At 43.0% G+C, this 17,274-nt stretch overlaps 1 protein-coding gene across 3 annotated transcripts in view; it reads left to right on the top strand.

Annotated features, from left to right (window-relative positions):
* The first annotated feature begins 734 nt into the window (after nucleotides 1–734).
* The window catches only part of RORA (RAR related orphan receptor A), a 377,464-nt gene continuing 360,924 nt past the window's right edge, over nucleotides 735–17,274 (top strand). For 2 of the 3 annotated variants that reach the window (XM_076348373.1, XM_076348372.1), the window contains exon 1: nucleotides 735–959. In XM_076348373.1, coding sequence (XP_076204488.1) covers nucleotides 788–959 — 172 coding nt within the window. In that variant the 5' untranslated portion in view covers nucleotides 735–787. The remainder of the gene's footprint in view (nucleotides 960–17,274) is intronic. The other variant, XM_076348375.1, reaches the window with a different exon arrangement.

Genomic DNA, 17,274 nt, shown 5'->3' with positions numbered 1-17,274 from the left:
TACTGAGACTATGAACGCACAAGAGTGCTTGCAGAAGTCAGACCAGATCTGGAGGTTTTCTGGCACCTTGCTAGTCACCTTTTGTCCTATGTCAGAGCGTACTTCCTTGAAAGAGAGGTATTGTCTGAAACGTTGCCTTCTCCGGCTGCATGGCTGCTAGATGTGTGGGTCATGAGATACTTAATTCAGCTGGCTTCAGCTGAAACAGTCATGGGGGAAAAGACAGCCCCGCCTGGAAGCTCTTCCCACCAGTGCTGGGGCTAGAGATAGGAGCTCCTCGTGGGCCCGGTGCCCTCGTTAGACGGGCCCCACAAACGCGTCGAGCCGTGGGTTCCAGCCGCGACGGAGGGTCGGGCCGGCTTCCCGCCCGCCCTGGGCAACGGCAGCACCTTCGCTTCCCCCGGCCCCGCGCGGGGGCCGCAGGGGCGCCGCCGCCCGCGGCCGTGAGGCGCCTCGCACGCCGCCCCCGCGGGCGCCCGCCCGGCTTGGCCCGCAGCCGCCCCGCGCCGCGGCGGCAGGCCGGGGCCCGCGGCCCGGGGCCGCGCCGGAGGGCGGCGATGCCGGGCGCGGGGCGCGCGGCTGGCGGCGGAGCGCGGGGGGTGCGGGGGCGGGGGGGTGTGCAGCTCTCGCTAGCGCTGCTTGTGGTCACAGCCAGGCAAGCTCACATCCCATCTGGATCACGCTCGCGCTCTCCCTTCTGCTTTCCTACCATAGAGTTGCGCTGGAAACAGAAGATAGAGGGAGTGTAGGAGCTCGCCATCTCCAAGCGATCTACATTGGGAAAAACATGGAGTCCGCTCCGGCAGCCCCCGATCCAGCAGCCAGTGAGCCGGGCAGCAGCGTCTCCGAGGCGGCCGCCGGCGCCAGGGACACCCCGGTGAACCTGGAGCCTGCCCGGAAAAGCGATGCGCCGGCTCCCGTCCGCAGGCAGAGCTACTCCAGCAGCAGCAGCAGCAGAGGTAGGGAGACTTGGGGAAGGGGGAGGGGGCCGGGGGAGTGGGATCGGGGGGTGGGTGGGAATAGGAAGAGGGGGGTAAGAGAGAAGGGGGAAATGCAGCAATTTAATCCTCTGGCTTATTGCTCGTGCTTGGTGAAGCCGCGCACGCAAACAAGCCACGCTTCTACCCCCTGCAAAACCTTGCAAACTTTTATAGCTTCTTTTAATTGCTGCAGGAGGAGGGACAAATGCAATGAAAATACTGAGCGGTGTTTGGTGCTTTGCTATCTCTCTCGTTTATTGCGTGTGGTATCCGGATGGGTACTGTGCCCCTGAAATTACATAATTTTATAAATATATAAAGCAACAGCAGGAATATTGAGATTCAAGGGAACAAACTTTTAAAGCTGCAGTGTCCTTCCCCCCCCCCCTTTCTTCTCCCCCTCGTCTGTCTGCTTTTGACAGTTTCTCAACTGGTGTGCTGTGGCTTCTTGTGAATGGGGGATCTGTGATTAAACGGGAGATTTGCGGTTTGCGGGTGACTTCTTCACTCTCTTGCGCGCTGCCTTCTCTTAATTCATTTAAGTGTATCTTAAAAATGATTTCCTCGCGGAGCGGATGATCTCGTAGGTGCTGTTGTTTCTTGAAGGTGCACAACTTTGCAGAGGCTCTCTCTGCTCCCGTGGATTCTCCTTCGCTCCCCCCCGACCCCCCGAATGCAAACAAACAAACGAGCCCCCCCTTTTCTGTCGCCGACTGCCAAGCCCGCTCCTGCCTCACATTGCGTCTTTTAGCCGTGCGGGTCAGCTCTGAAGGTGCTCGGGGCGGTTGAAGTTTGGCGTCAGCTCGGTAGTGCCCGAGCCGCCCCGGCGGCGGGAAGCGAGCCCCGGCGGCGGGAGGGCTGCGCGCCGCGGAGCGGAGCGGAGCGGGCAGGGCGCGCTCGCCCCTGCTCCCGCCGCGGGGATGGTGAGGGGCGCCGGCTTCAAACACCGCCGGAGTTTGCCGAGACGTGCGAGAGGGAGGAGGCTGCCGCTTTAATTACTTGTAGGAGCAACGCTTCATAAATTATTTACAAGAGGGGGAGCGCGCTAGGGAGGCTTCGCTCGGTAAAATCACTCGGTGATGGGTAAAAATTAATTAAATAACGCTATGTAATAATACACATGGCTGTCGAAAGAAACGACGGGCGGAGAAAAGTGCGTGCCCGGCGGGAGCGGCAGCCCCCTCGGCGGCCGCCGCCGGGGCTGGGGCGGCGATGCCCGGCCGCCGGCGGTGGGGAGACCGTCTCTCCTCGGACGGAGGGATTTTTGGTTGTAGGTTGGAATATGGCTGATCATGTGTTGGCTTCTGTTTTACAGTATTTTTCCCCTTTTGGCCACACCCCCCCTTCCCAGGCAGCTTCCCACTCAGGGAATCCGCGTACAGTAAAAGCCATCGAGATGACACACGCCGAAACGTTTAATTAGAGGCGATTTGCGAGCAGGGAGCGCGCAGTTAGGCGGGTGCCGAGGCGAGGAGGAGCGGGCTCGGCCGGAGGAGGCCGGGTGGCCACGGGCGTGTGTGCAGGGAGCTTTTGGCTGCGCGGGGTATATTTAGAGCTTGCGAGAGTGGATTTGGAATGCAAGCGCCTTATGTAACGAGGTTAATCAGAAACACTGGAGAAAATTTCCTGAATTTGTCGGGGAGTTTTCTGGATGTTTGCGGAGCGGCCGTAGTTCGCGGGTGTTACACAACGCCCCCCCCCCCCAGCGCCGCCCCGGCTCTCCCGGCCGAGGGCTCCGGCGGCGCGGGCAAGATGGTGCTGCCGGGGAGCCGGGCCGGCGGCAGGGAGCCGGCAGCCGGCTCCGACGGGCTTGGGGAGGGGGTAACTTTGGGACCCATAAATTATGTAACGCTCGGCTGTCGTTTCTGTATGGATGCGAAAAGGAGGGGGGGGGGGGCTGGGAAGACCGGGCGGCTCTGGTGGTTAGGGTGTTTTCTTCGCCGTCCCGAATTGTTTGGGCTTTGGTACTGCTAACCCGCTGACCCACATGTCCCTCCCCCCCCCCCCCGGGATGAAACGGGGGAGGGGAGGGGGTCGGGCACAGGCGGGCGCTCGCCGCGGCTCTGGCTCGCTGCGCGCCAGCAGGCGCTGGGTTATGTAACAGCCCGAGTGGGAAAGGGAAGGTCAGTGATGGAGGCATCCGCGTGCGACACAATAGCCAAAGCTCCTGGGTGCCGTCCCTTTGCGGTCTTTGAAGTGAAATAAAGCTGGCGGCGGTAACTGGCGGATGGTTTTGAAGGGCTTGGGGAGGAAGAGGGGAGAAGGCAAAGGAGAGCGGCAGGGATTTGAAAAAAAAAAAAAAAAAAAAAAAGAAATGTTTGGGTTTTTTCGGATGATGTAATGGAGTTGGCAGAAAATACAAGTCTACTCCTAGAGCGCAAACAGTAAGAGAATTGGAGCTGGCGTTTTGTGCTAATGTTGCATAAATTAGCGTATTGGAAATAAATTGACCTACACACTACACGCTAGCTGATTATGTCTTTCTAATAGTTAAAATCTGAAGATACAGAACCGTGCAGGAAAACACGACAATATTAACATTTTGGCCTCCTTGAAATCAGGACTCGATGGATTAGGGGTTAGGTGTCCCTATAGACTCGTAGTTTGGTGTTTTGGTTTTGGTTTTTTTTTAAAGATATTGAAATAGAATTTGATTTCTTGCCTTTTTTTTATATGGTCCTTTATTTCTTATGGCAACAGTGTGACCTTAATATGTGACCAGTATAGATGAAATTATTTTTAAAACAGCTACCTTATAAACTCGTATGTTCAGCTGTGTATTGAGTTCAAGAATTTACCTGTTTGGGTCGTGATTCTGCAACACGTTGTAAGCTGGCAGATCTGGACTCTCGTGCAATCTGTATGGAGGAGTGATACAGATACATAGATACTTAGATATACGTACACATGCACACATCTCTCTAACTGTAAAAATCCTTATTGTTTGACTTAGCAAACCTTTTAAAACACTAGAAATATTTGTTTCATATCCTTTATTTTCATAGCTGCACCTGCGGCAAAGCTGCTTTGATACTTCAGAGTTTATAATAACCAGTTTACCTAGGGAATGAAGAAAACAAAATTGAAGAAAGGGCTGCTGATGAAGAAGTGGGGAAAGTTTGCTGTGGAATAAATTCTTAAGTGAAGCTTTTAGCTATTATAACGCTAGCATTTCAAAATACCCTATTCCTTGATATACATGCATGGTTGGAGCGCCAGATCCATATGTAATTTGATTTTTATTTTGTTAAGGTTATGCTGTTTGTGTTGCTGTGTAGAATGCTTAACTGAAAACGTAAATTCAGGAGTTATCAAAAGCACCTTTCAAATGGAGAATCGTTACCTGATTTATTTAGTATACGGGAGCACCCATGCATACCTGCATGTTTCGGGAAATTACCTGCAGTCTGATATCAAAACTGATCGTTACAAAATTGACACCACACATGGAAAGAGCAGGAAATGGATAAAATCCTGGTTTTGCCCCCAAAGGATATTTTTACTGCTGACACTAATAGTTAAGATTTTCCTGAGAGCGGTCACTGTCCAGCACGTTGAATTTCAGCCCGTGTGTGTTCTGCAACAAGGGTTTGTGGTTTGCCATGGTTAGTAGAAGGAATGTTTCACTCACTAGCTCTGGCCCTGGACTGTGACTGTTAAGTGCCATTCATTTCACTTTGCAGGCTTTGACATCCATGGAGTTCTCCCCATGCTGCAGTCTAAGGCCTAATGTTCTACTAGTCCCCTTAGAAATAGTCGTAATTGAATAAACTATATTTTAATAGAGAACTATTGTCTCATTAAAAATGAAAAGTATATAAAAAGCTTTTTAATGTGATAACAAATGCTCTGGTTTTTTGGAACTGAGCTCTTGGTCTCAGTGGTAAGTCAATGAAGAGAGAATGTCTTGCCGAAAAAAATTTAAAAGCAGCTCTTGCATCATTGGAAGATGCTGTGTGTAAATATTTTTATGATGCTTCGTATTTAATAATAGAAAGCTGCAGCTACATAGGTACTTGTTCTTGTTTCCTTGCTGTTGAGGTACTGAGAGTATTTGCTATTTTCTAGAAGCCTTTGGAATTTATTATCATGTCATTTATTCAGCCTGACCCTTTCTCTACTGATAGTTTGGGGGGGGGGGGGAGCTTGCTTTTTTATTTTTGTTTTAATTTGGGTGATGCTCCACAAGTAGGGATGTGACATCATTAATAATGACAACAGTAGGTTTGTGGTGTTCTTTTCTTTAAAAAAATCTTTTATTGCTAGATTTTCTCTATTTCTGGGTTTAGACTATTCCACGGAGCGTTGTCGTGGTACAAAATTTCGTGTGTTGTTTTCAGGAGCCCTCCTTGATTTTTGTGAATTTGAACATTTTCTGTAGACTCTTTGGGTTGCCTTTGTCATCATTGAGGGTTATTCTGCATGCACGACTGATTTAGTCCTATTTTGGTAAATGATATGTGCTATGAATCCTTTAAAGGACAAGATTGTTTTAAATGTTTGTAGCATAGGAGCAATAATAGCAGCAGTATGTTGTTCTCTTAGGAACAATGCAGTTCTCTTATTTCAATAAACCGTAACCTATTCTCTTATTTTATTTGCTTGAGAAACATCTCAGGAGCTCATAAACCAGTATGTAAATACTGTTATCATTCAACCAAATGCTGTAATTTTACTAAATAAAGAACATGTTTTGTAATGGAGATTAATGGGCTGTGTGACAATTTCAGTTTCAGATATAGTACTGTGTTTGAATGGAAAGGGTAATTTCAGCTTTGGGAGGTTGTCTGATTCCACCCCACCCCCCTTCTAGTATTTGTTGTCTAAGCTACAGAAATGTGCTGGGGAAAATCTGGAATGACTCAATTGATCTCAGTGGATTTAATCTGAGAGCTGTCCCAGTGAAAAAGAGAGGGGGGGAAAAACCCAACCTAGTTTTAAATTACTGTGATATCTGTATCACTCTTGACATTAATTCACGAACAGATCATCCATTCTCTACTGAAATATTTTTAAGAGCGTGTTTTCAGTGACACACAGTTGTAGGAACAGGTGTAAATACATAAAAATTAAAATTGGGGGTATATCTAAATGCACTGGCAAGTCTGGGTGCTGTGTAGCTTAAGGATTGTTTACAGTCTCCGTGCTTCCTTGCTTCTAAACACGAAGCAAAGGGGCTATAGTCAGAGGCAGCAGTAGCTGGTGTCGCGTGGTTGTGTAAGGCAGGGGAAGGGAAAGGGGAATGCTGGGCCCAGATAGCTTACAGGGAGCTGTCAAAATGGAACAATACACTTGACTTAAGGCCTTCCGTTTCTGTACTGCGAGGCAATTGTCACCTTCTCAGCTGTCTGCCCATGCTAGACCTTTTGGCTATAGGCACCTGTACCATCAAAGACTTCCTGCCATCTCAGTTCCTTGGGGCAGGACGCTGTGGGAGGGAAGCAGTGGCTGCTTCTCAAGTGGAGCTGAAATTTTTTCTGTCACAGTACACTTACACCTGGACCTGAGCTCGCCAGGCAGATTCTGTAGTTTTCTGAATTTCTGTGGCTTTGGTAGAAGAGGAAGTTCCTACAGGTAAGGTGTTGGAGAAACTTTTGCATGTGTGGAAGCTTCCATACTTCATATGCAGATTCCTGCTGTCTTGTTTTCTCTTCCTCTTATTCTTTTTTCAAGTATCTTGTGTTTCACCTATTGCTGAGGCAGTCTTTGTAGCCTTGATAATCGCTTCTGGAACTGCATTTTACAGAGCTGTTGGTTTTAAAATTATTACCTACGGCTGGCAGACAATCCATGCATCCTTAACTGCACAGATTCTTGCAGATACATAGAGGAGGGCCCTGCAGAGCAGAGTCTAAATCCTCTACTGTCACTAGATCCACGTTACACAATTCGTGTCATAAACAGATCGAACGTCATTTTAAGGGTTGTTAGCTTTTTTGGCCCCGGTGTTTTGATAGGATGCTCTTCTACAGCTTGCTGTTCTGACGATTAGAAAGCCTCTTCTCGCTTCTCACTCACTGCGTTCATGATCAGTTAGTTCGCTTGCTTCTTAGGTTATAAAATCTTCTTGGACTGAAAATGAAGAAGAGGCTGGTATTGTATTTTGTGATAGCTGAACTAACATAGCGAGCTCAGTTCTCTGACTTGCGGTTTAGCACTTCAGCATATCTGTTGTAGATGGTCTGTGCTGATAGAAACACGAGAATAGCTTGGGCTGTATGTCACGAGGAGTTAATTGTCTAATTTCTTGAATGTAAAGGTTGTGAATTATTCTTCATACTCTTATCTGAAGTCTCATCTAGGTACGTTTCATTCTCAGCAACAACTGAGCTCTTCAGAGACTAAATGTATTAGGGTGTGTACTTTTATGAAGAAATTGTGGGGCTTATTTTGCAGCAGTTTAATCTTATAGTTTAGCCTCATTGCACTGTTCATTTGGAAGGATCCCCAGGTGTTTTAAACACTATTGGGAACCATTTTGCTTATTACTGAAATCCAGCCACTTCTTGTGTGGAATCTGACAGCTGTTTAATGGTGCTCAGCCACGCTAAGCAGATCAGAACAGAAAGTGAAGAATACCATACCTGATTGAAACACTCAGAGGGATTTTAGGTACAGATAATATAATTATCTGCATTGGAATTGGGTCAAACAGCTCTATTCCTGTAGAAAATTACTAGATATTTTCGTTGGCAGTGTATGGTCAAGAAATTGGTTTGAAATATCTTCCTGAAAATAATACCTTCAGCAGTGACATAATCAAAGATACTGCTGCTTACCCTATTGTGATCACCAGTCGTGGTATGATCAATGTTTTCTTCAGGTATTTCTGGATGTATTAATTGTTTGGTTCCATGCTGGTGTGTGAAGTCTTACAAACCGGGGGGCACAACTGGGATGTTGCAGGTCTTGCTTTGTAAAGCAGATTCCTGTAGCGTCGTGTTCTTTAAATAGGGGGTTGCTCTGCTGTATGTGAAATGTGCTCCCATTAACAGAGGTTTTAAAAATGGTTATAGGGGATCTGTTGACACTATTCCAGTAGGGGATGGGGGAGGTGGGTGTCACAGTCTTTTCTTTGGAGGATATTAGAGAGTATGGGGAAAACATGTAGCTCTTTTCCAGTTGTCTTCAATTTCACTTCCCATAAAATCCAGCAAAACAGAATAGAAACAGAAGATCTGTAAAGGATGTAAAGGAACAAAAGTTAAAATTCATGCTCAACTGAATGTACATAAATATTCCAGTAATCATGACCAACTGCAGAATCTTTCATTTGTAATTTAATCTAATAATTTCCATGCACTTCTAAAGGAACACACTATGAAGCTGGCAACTTCTGAGAAATTGCTGTGCTGTTACAAACAGCATTTGAGCTGGCATTATAACAGCGTGATAGATAGCGAGATGGAGAACAAAGTTAGCAGTTGAAACTGAGCTGAGAGAGATTGCTAGCAGAATGTGAGAAAGCGGAGTTGGATTATGATAATCTCCCTTGTAGAATCAAATTAAACCTTTTTAGAGGTTTTATTGATTTTTGGTTTGTAGTTGTACTATGTATTTACCTCACAGGGGTACATGAGATTAATGAGGCAGGTGTAGTGATCACGGAGTGAAAAACTGTTGTGCTGCTGTTCTTTTTAAATGTTTCATTTTGTACAGACTGTGGGATATTTACAGCATTAATTGACAATGTGTCTGTATGCTTTAATTCTGCAACTGTTCAAATGGATCGAAAATGTTTAATATGCAGCAGCGATGGGAGTGAAAACTCCTGAACTCCTAGAAGGGGGTTGAAGAGAGCGCCCCCCACACCTTTTTTTTTTTTTTTTTTTTAATTACTCGCATAAAAATCCTCAAAAAGCGTGTGCTCATCCAAAGAGGCAGTTTGTGTGAAGAATGGTGAATATATGGCCAAGAAGGCTGCAGCTGGCTTTGAAAATATGGTTGAAAGAATACAAAATGAAAAAAAAAAAACCAAAAAAACCAGAGGTAGACCATTTGGCATAAGTGCTATCAAGTATGCATCCAATAGCATTGCCAGCTCCTCACATATGAGAGAGGAATTTTTTTCCATAGTTATGTAGAAGTGTATGGCATACACTTCTGAAATACATATATATGCAAAACTGTAGACACCATGGGGAAGACTTAAATTATGTATTAGCAGAGCTTGACTTGACTGTTTTGGCATTGAAGCAAGGTCTGTTAGATACAGTCAAGGATAAAACCAAGGCCAAGGCTTGTGAAATACAGATTATAGGTTTTATTTTCTTCCTGTCGCGGAAGTGTGAGAATACTTTAAAGTAGGATTTCCCCTCATAGTTTCTCTTCAAAGGTAGAGGTGGGGAAAAAAATGCCTTTTTATCAACTGATAGATGAGTTTGCCAAAGTCCGTACCTAAATGTAAATCAGTTAGAGGGCTGTGCTGCATTACATCTGTTAACTAAGGGCAGAAAGGTAAGGTTTAAACTATTCATTTCAAAGAAGACTTGAAATTTGATAAGACAGGCTAAAATACAGCTTTTGTTAATACTTTACTTGAAGTAAAAAACTGTCAGCATAAAGCATCTTCTAAATCCTGTGTATATTAAAAAATAAAATAAAATGAAACCAATCTCAAAGGAAACTAGGGCATATCAGAAACCTCTTCTCTCTCTGCGTCATACTTCATTTGTGTAATCTTCAAGAGAAGTTTTGTTAGTTATTTGTGTTGTCGTTATAGAAGTTAGGAAGGGTCCTTTACTGCCTGGGTTGTTACAGAGAGGCCTTTTAAAAATTCTAATGAAATATTCTCTGAACTATTAACATCTGATGTTGGGTCATAGTGTTTCTGAGATAACACATGTAAAACTAAGCAAAAGCACAAAAGCAACTCTTTCCAGGGTCGATGCTTGGAAGAATAATGGATGAAGAAACATGTAGTGGCGTTATACTTTCAGTCTCTAAGTGTTTTTGCCCATCTGTCAATGGCCAGCCAGTTTTTACACTTAGAGTCTTTAAAAAACAAACTGGTAAGTCATTTCTACAGATTTCAGTACCATTCAATACACTTGACTTTTGTAACAGTGTATTATTTTCTGCTAAAATCAGGTGTATTTTTAAAAACTGAAGTAATCTGATTTTCACGAACATGAATCTGCAAGAGATCAGACCAAGGTCAGTCATATGTTAGCAGCATGAAAGCTACCCTTGGCTATTAGAAGAGTTCTGCTCTACTGGCAGAAGACTTCATCCTGTGACGGTTTATATGTGTGTTTAATACTAAGCGTCGTGAATAATTCTGTTGATGTCAGTGATACTACTTCACTGTATAGAGCTAGGGGTGTATGTGTAGTAAAGATCAAGGGAGGACTGCTAGCAATCAAGAACTGCACTGTGAAATAAAGACAAATACCAATGAAAATTACTTTGGAAAAAGGATGAATTAACTGTTGTTTTCAGGGTAGGTAGGGCTGAGTTGTAATTACTTTGGCAGATATACTGTTACCCTGCTATAACGTTGCTTGCAGGATCATACTGTGGCTCTGTTGCTGGAGAAGAACTTATACCCTTATTTAAGAACAGCTGCTAGGGGATGAGCAAGAATTGCTTTGTGTACAGAACCTGAGTTGCAATTGTCTGTCACTGTACGTGGAACGTGTTTGCTAAGATTACTAGAAGTTTTACTTTGTAATTGCTGAAATCCTAGCTCTATTCTTATAACAATCAAAAAGTCTTTTCTGTTTCCTGATGGAGAGAAGAAGGGAGGGAAAGGGCAACAAATTGTAGGGACTTACCTGCAGAAAATCTAGAAAGGTGACTGTCGAGGTGACCTGGCTTATTGGTATTTATCTCTCTAGATTTTGGCTAGCTGTCAAAATCTGTTTATGCTGTTTCTAACAGGGTTTGACCATAACTGAATTCTCTTCCCTTTTTTTGTTTTCTGGGTAAATTACACTCTTGCCACTTCACCTCTTTTTAGAGATTCCTGGCTCTAGTTCGTGAGAAGTTGCAGTTGTTACTTTTTTTTTACCATAATACCCCATGCCAGGTCAGCAGCATCCCAGAGATGCTCTAGTGTGACTAGTAGCGTAATATCCAAGGTTATGCAAAAGAACAAGGGAAGATAATTTTTTTTAAAAGGGAAGTAAAATCCTTATAAAACTCTAACTAGTCATTAACTTTCCACAGCAGTGCTTGCATCTCTTAGAAACAGGCTCAAGGAGTTCTGTCACTAAAATCTTTGGTTTCAGTTCCCCAAAGAACACTCCCTCATAGAACATTCACCTTAGAGGGGATGTGGACAAAAGATTCTGGACGAAGCCAGGATCAGCAGAGCAGCTAGGTTTACAGATAACGACGAGCTTCCATTTAGCAGGCTGTACTTAGTCCCAGTGTTGGGCTTCTCTGTTCTAGCCATGTGCTGAAATGGCTGACTGGTGTTCCCAAGTCCACCTTCCTGTTGTTTTCAGCCCAGTTTAGAGACTGTAGAAATGGCTTGTCACAGATCTCTGCAATTGGCAAGTCTCCTGAATTTCTTCCGTGTATCTTTTCTTTTTCCTTTCCACAGCAGAGGTTCAAAGCAGAATGTCTTTAGGGATTTGAGAGCAAATGATCACAAGCGGCTAGGTGGGGACTTGTGCCAATATACCGAAAATACTTCGTTGCATTGCTTTTCTCTGCACACAGCAGAACGCACACTGGAAGCAAACTCAGCTCTGGAGAGGCAGCAATAGAAAATGTAAAAACAAACCCAGAAAGGAAGTAAATGAAGCCAAAGGGGGAGCAGGGTAGTTTTGGGTAATGAACAGTAACAGAAAGACGTGGCACTTAAGGAAGAAGTGTAATGAAAGGGCACAAAGGAAAGATGACTGATTCGGAGAATGGCCTGAAAAAAACCCCAACCATTTAGAAAAGGACTGGAGTATTGGGGGAAGCTACGGTGTCTACTGAGAGGAGGGGAATTTACTGCCTTATTGCCTCTGGACAACTCATATTTTAATATTCTGTGATCTTGCCTTTACTGTGGAATGTAATAGGAAGTATTTTAGTGCATGGTGGGGTTCTCAAACAGTTGCCTCTCTCAGATTTGCTTCAGCACCCTGTTGTTTCCAATGAGCTCTGACTAAATGCTTTCGCCATAGATGTTGTGCTAATGTGTTATATGAATTATTTGTCTTATCTCAGTGCTGTGAAATTAGAAGCCCTTTCCCACAGTGTGTTAAGCAGATTAAAATGAAAGCCTGTTTTTATGGTCCAGAAACAGTGCAAATAAAAAAAAAAAAAAAAAGAAAGAAAGAAAAAAAAGTTGTGATCTAACAGTGGGGTGCTGTGAGGAGGCTTTATGAAGCAAATGCATTTTGTAACCTAAATGGTGAGAAAAGTTCCAAGCTTCCCTTGAAAAGGTTTATATTGTTTTCCCTGGTGCCTTAAATCAAGGGGAAGAGCTTGGGATTGGTAGTTTCTACTAAGATACCTTTTGTTGTTGTTGTCTTTTGAAATTAACTTCCTAGGCAGCTATGCAGTTCCTCTTCAAAACCTTGTCAGTGACTAAAGGGCTACGTTTACTTTCTGGTAGACGGTCCTGGGAAAGATTTTGGGCTGTTCTGAAAAGTGCTAAACATCATATTAGGGGCTACTACCAGCTATTTTTTTGTTTGTAAGAGAAATTGCTTTCAAAAGTAGTCAAGTGATGGCTTTACAGAGGTATGCGTAAAATTCAGGATTCATGTTACTCTCTCTTGAATTTGTCTTGTGTATCAGTCCCTCCTCCCTTATGGGTAGAATATATTTTAGTTACAGCAGTATTTTATTTCTACCGACCTACTCTAATCTTATTGTCATAATGTTCCAAGACACTTTATATGATAACTACTCTTCTACCTGTGTGGTATTTGTCACGCAAAAAGTCTAAAGCTATAATAAAATTATTGCAGACATGACGTGCTTAGGATAAAAAGAGTGTCTTACTGTGTTTGAGCAATAGCTTAAGACATCACATGTTATTGTAATATGTATTTGGGAGGGGACAGAGTAATGCTATGATGTCAGAGTGAGCATCGTACTTCTGGACTCGGTTCCTATTTCTGTAGCTTTCTCATTCATTTCTCTTATTTCCCTACATGGAAATAAGAAACAAGATTGTGTATTGCTACATCGGTAATGTTGTGCCTTGGGGCCTCTTCAGATCATGATCAGGGTTGAGAAGTCATGGAATGCTTATGGACTACGCTGTATGGAGGTTTAGGCTGATACGCATTGAGTTTCAAATCATGAGGACAGAAAAAGGGAGGAGATGCAAGAGAATTGACTCGTTATTTCCCTGTCTGTGGAGTAAGTTAGCAGCACCAGGCCATTGAAATGCCATAGAAGGTACTTCAAGGTTTGACTTTTTAGGCATTTACTTCCTACAGAAGGAAGGGGTAGGCAGAAGTCTGGCATTTTTTCTCCTCTGTCAGTGTCAGAGGAGGAAGGCAGCAGCTGTGCCTAAATGGTTTTCCTTCTTATTCTCCAGCATCTGCTCTAGGTGTTGTTTCGTAAGACTAGCTCTATGCAACCACGTGTCCCTGGGATACCCGTGTGTTTTGTTGGTACAGGAAATAAGAAATCCACACTCTCTCACTGATACTGCAGTCGAAACTACTGGTGTGGATGCAGCGACGCCAGCAGAAGGGAGCATTTATCAGTTTATCGTCTGTTCAGGGGAAGAGTGTAGCTATGCCAGCATATTTTTTTTTTTTCCCCTTAAAAATTGTCCTCTGTCAAGCTATAGCTTGTCATGCTGGAGATAGTGAGGGCTGGGGAGGAGGGCGATGGTTTTTTGTCATAGCTGTGTTAGCAGAGGCTCTGCTGTATAGACAGCGCTTAACAATCTTCAGGAGATTGTAGGGATCTCTCTCTGGTTAGCCCTTGCCAAGTGGCAATTAACTCTACTACTGGTCAGTGGAGTTAACTGGTTTAATTTATACGAAAGACTTCAGATCCCCCTGTAAACTGTACACTACAGTTCTGTGGTGTTCTACAAAAAGCTTTTGCAGTATGTTATGTACTAAAACTTTATAAGAAATAGATAAATGGTAGGGGAGAGGGGGGGAAGCAGTATTCCTTCTTTTGGTATAAATTCTTACTTGTTTGTGAGCGTTTTTTTCAGCAAATCTTGACCAGACCAGCACAGAGAAATTTGTTTTTAGTCTATCTCATGTAGTGTCTGATTATTGCAACCACATTTAAATGTAAGCAGTTGAAGTTTTTGTGTAATGCTGACATTTCTATGTGATATTTCTCCAGAAAAGTAAATATTTCTGTTACTGTTTTCCAATGTAATGTTTTCTTTGTAAACAGATCACTTTTGATTTGCATTTCTCTTTCATATTTTTCCCATGTGTTTTGTTTTAAGCAGAGGCCTGTAACTGCTGGACATCGCTGAGGAAAAAAGCCATAGACCTAAACCAAGAACATATAGGGAATAATTAAGCTATCTTAAAATTAAGGCATTTGAAACTTTTAATATCTTTAAGGTAATTTAAAACATACTTCAGATTTAAATCATATCATGAAGCTGTTCTGCATGACTTCCACCAGCCTTTATAAGGACTAAGCAGTCTACTTGCCTCCTTTTAGATGTTATACTTTGATTTGTAATTTGTCTTCTAATGTGCAGTTAATAGTAATATGGCAATCATTCAGTTTTGCAGAACCAGGTAGGCTTCTAGCACTGTGGAGAGGTTTCTAATACAATGTAAAAACACATTATTCAAAGCACTGCCATAATAAGTAGCTTTTTCACATTTTCCTTAAGGACAATTTGGAAGAAAAATAAATTCCTTTGAGTGGCACAGATGTGTGGTTATTTGTTTTCTATCGCTGGTGAAATTTGCTCATGAATATTCCAAATGGGAAGATGTCCATTCCTTCAAATTTGTTTAAAGCATCACATGGTGAAACTGGAAGGATGTAGTGCAGATGTGATGTGCTTTCTTGAATATCACATTTGTTTGTCTCGATACAGGTGTCCACAGAGTTACTGTGGTCAAGAGTGGGATAGGGTTCTGAAACATTCATACTGTATATTTTTTTTATAGTGTAAGAAGCGAACTGAGTTCGTTGTCTCAGATAAGAGTTCTTACTGTGGCCATTGAGTTACCAAGGGGGAAAAGTCTTGCAGGAGAGTATAAAAGCGACAAACAAACTCTGTTGGAACTCTTTGGTAGCAGTGTTTCATGTGGTTTAGTCTACCTGATCAAATCTGTACTTCGAAATGGAAAGGGATGGTTGGGCTTTAAAACTCCCTTTCTCTAGAACTACCTTTTCCTTCGGACATAGGGAAAAACACCTATTTCTCTTCCACAACCCCCTTGCCAAGTTCAGCCATAGTATGTGTGAGGTGACCGCAGTGACTGTGCCTGACACATTATAGCCAGGAGCAGGTATTAGCAAGAGTGAGTATCTCGTGGTTTGGCAGCGCTAGGGGACGAAAGGGCGTTGGGAGGGCTCTGGTTTGATGGCCACATCAAATGCTACTGCAGGTTCTGAACTTAAAATGCAAGTGTTCACTCAGCCTAAGTTGATGATATCAACCATCAAAGACTGTTTAATGTGAACTGGCATTTCAGATCCAGGATGTGAAAAGAATTGAAATACAGTATGTTATGTAACTTTAGGTTGCTAATATGCAACCTATGTATTACAGAAGGATTAAGGGCAAGTTTTATCCAAAGGCACTTTCAAGAACTAGAGATATCCAAAATATTGTTAGTCATCCTTTCAGCTTTTTATTAACAGTATCTGGCTGAGGCAGGTAATTGTTAAAATTGGTAAGGAAGGCTGGTTGGTAGTTAAAGTCTGAAGCTGTATTCAAGTCAACTTTCCAGCAAAGGGGAGATAGGTCACTGCCATTGGTTTTAGCCAGAGAAACGAGCCCGATACCTGGTTTTTGGTTCATATGTTCAGGGAGCGCTGGAGAAACCTGTGTTTGACATACTTCAGAGTAAAAAGGAGTTTGAATACAACCAGTTCAAGTATTCTGACAAATGAAGTAACTAGTAAAATTGAGAAACATGCTAGCACAGGGAAGAGAGAACCAAAGAAGAAATGATTGACCCCTTATGGATCTTCTCTGGTATTGGGAAAATCTGGTAAATATATTATCACTACATTTGGAATGGCGTGTTCTGGATGCAATATCCGTACGCATTTGGTGAGAAGGGAGAAAGTATTCTCTAACAAAAGAAGAGGGGCAGATTTGCTTGCAGCAGTTGACACAGATGGATTCTCTGGCAGAGACCTAATGCTGAGATTCTTCTGGGAGAACCAGGCTAGAAGTCTTCCCTCAGAGTATAAGAGAACTGGTAAAAATATTAAACCAAAACAAAACCATACAGGTTTCTGCTGCCTCCTTCCTGGTTCTGAACTTAGCTTAGGTAAACAAATTTGGAATAGCGATAATGCCAGCTGTCTGCCTTGACAGGACAGGAGGTTTGTGTAGCCTTCAGAAGCTGGAGAAGAGATGGAATCCCAATCATCAGTAGGCTATGGACTTTTCTCATATCAAAATCCAAAGCAGCAATTAACGTAACTGAATATTGCACTGTGCGTGGTGCACCACATATTCTAAACACAGATCAAATTCAGCAGTAGGTTTGAATTAGAGCTTTTCTTCCAGAAAGCAGCCCAAATAACAACAACAAAAAAATTTAATCTTAGCATGAAGACCTCGCATTGGAGTGTCACTCAAATCCTGTTAATAACGTAGTGACTCTCTGTTAACTTACATCTGTTATGTCAATTGATTTTCAGCTACCTGATTCATCATGATTTTGTCAGTTATATTGAAGACCCTTTTTATATTCAGCTGTTAAAAAATGGTTTAGGTTTTTGTTGACTCTCTAATTTTTGCATCGTTCCTGAGATCACTAATGTCCTGAATGAAAATTCCTGTTTTAAGAGTAGAAATATCTCTTGAAATTCTATTTCTTTATGTCCTCAATATATACACGTTGTCCTTTTGAAGTAGATTGCACTGCTTCCCAAGAGACTAGGGAAGCTTCTGCTCTTCTTTCTGTTTGAATCCTGCTAATGCAAGTGTTACCAAGATATTATGTGTTAAATCTGTAGTGAAACAACACTGATTTCTTTCATTCTTTCCTCTACGGTGGAAGGAAGGAGAAGAGGTTTTGCTCTTAGTGTTTATCACACCCAAGTGGGCATGGGAGTCACTTTTCTAACAGAAGAATTATTTCTAAAAATACTCTTATATTTATTCAGACTAGCAGCTTGTTTAAGCTTTCATTTCCGAGCTAAGCAGGTTTCTAAAGAG

Source organism: Aptenodytes patagonicus, chromosome 10, assembly GCF_965638725.1.
Source record: "Aptenodytes patagonicus chromosome 10, bAptPat1.pri.cur, whole genome shotgun sequence".
Lineage (NCBI taxonomy): Eukaryota > Metazoa > Chordata > Aves > Sphenisciformes > Spheniscidae > Aptenodytes > Aptenodytes patagonicus.
Note: the sequence above shows the minus strand (reverse complement) of the source record. Positions and strands in the feature narration are given on the sequence as shown.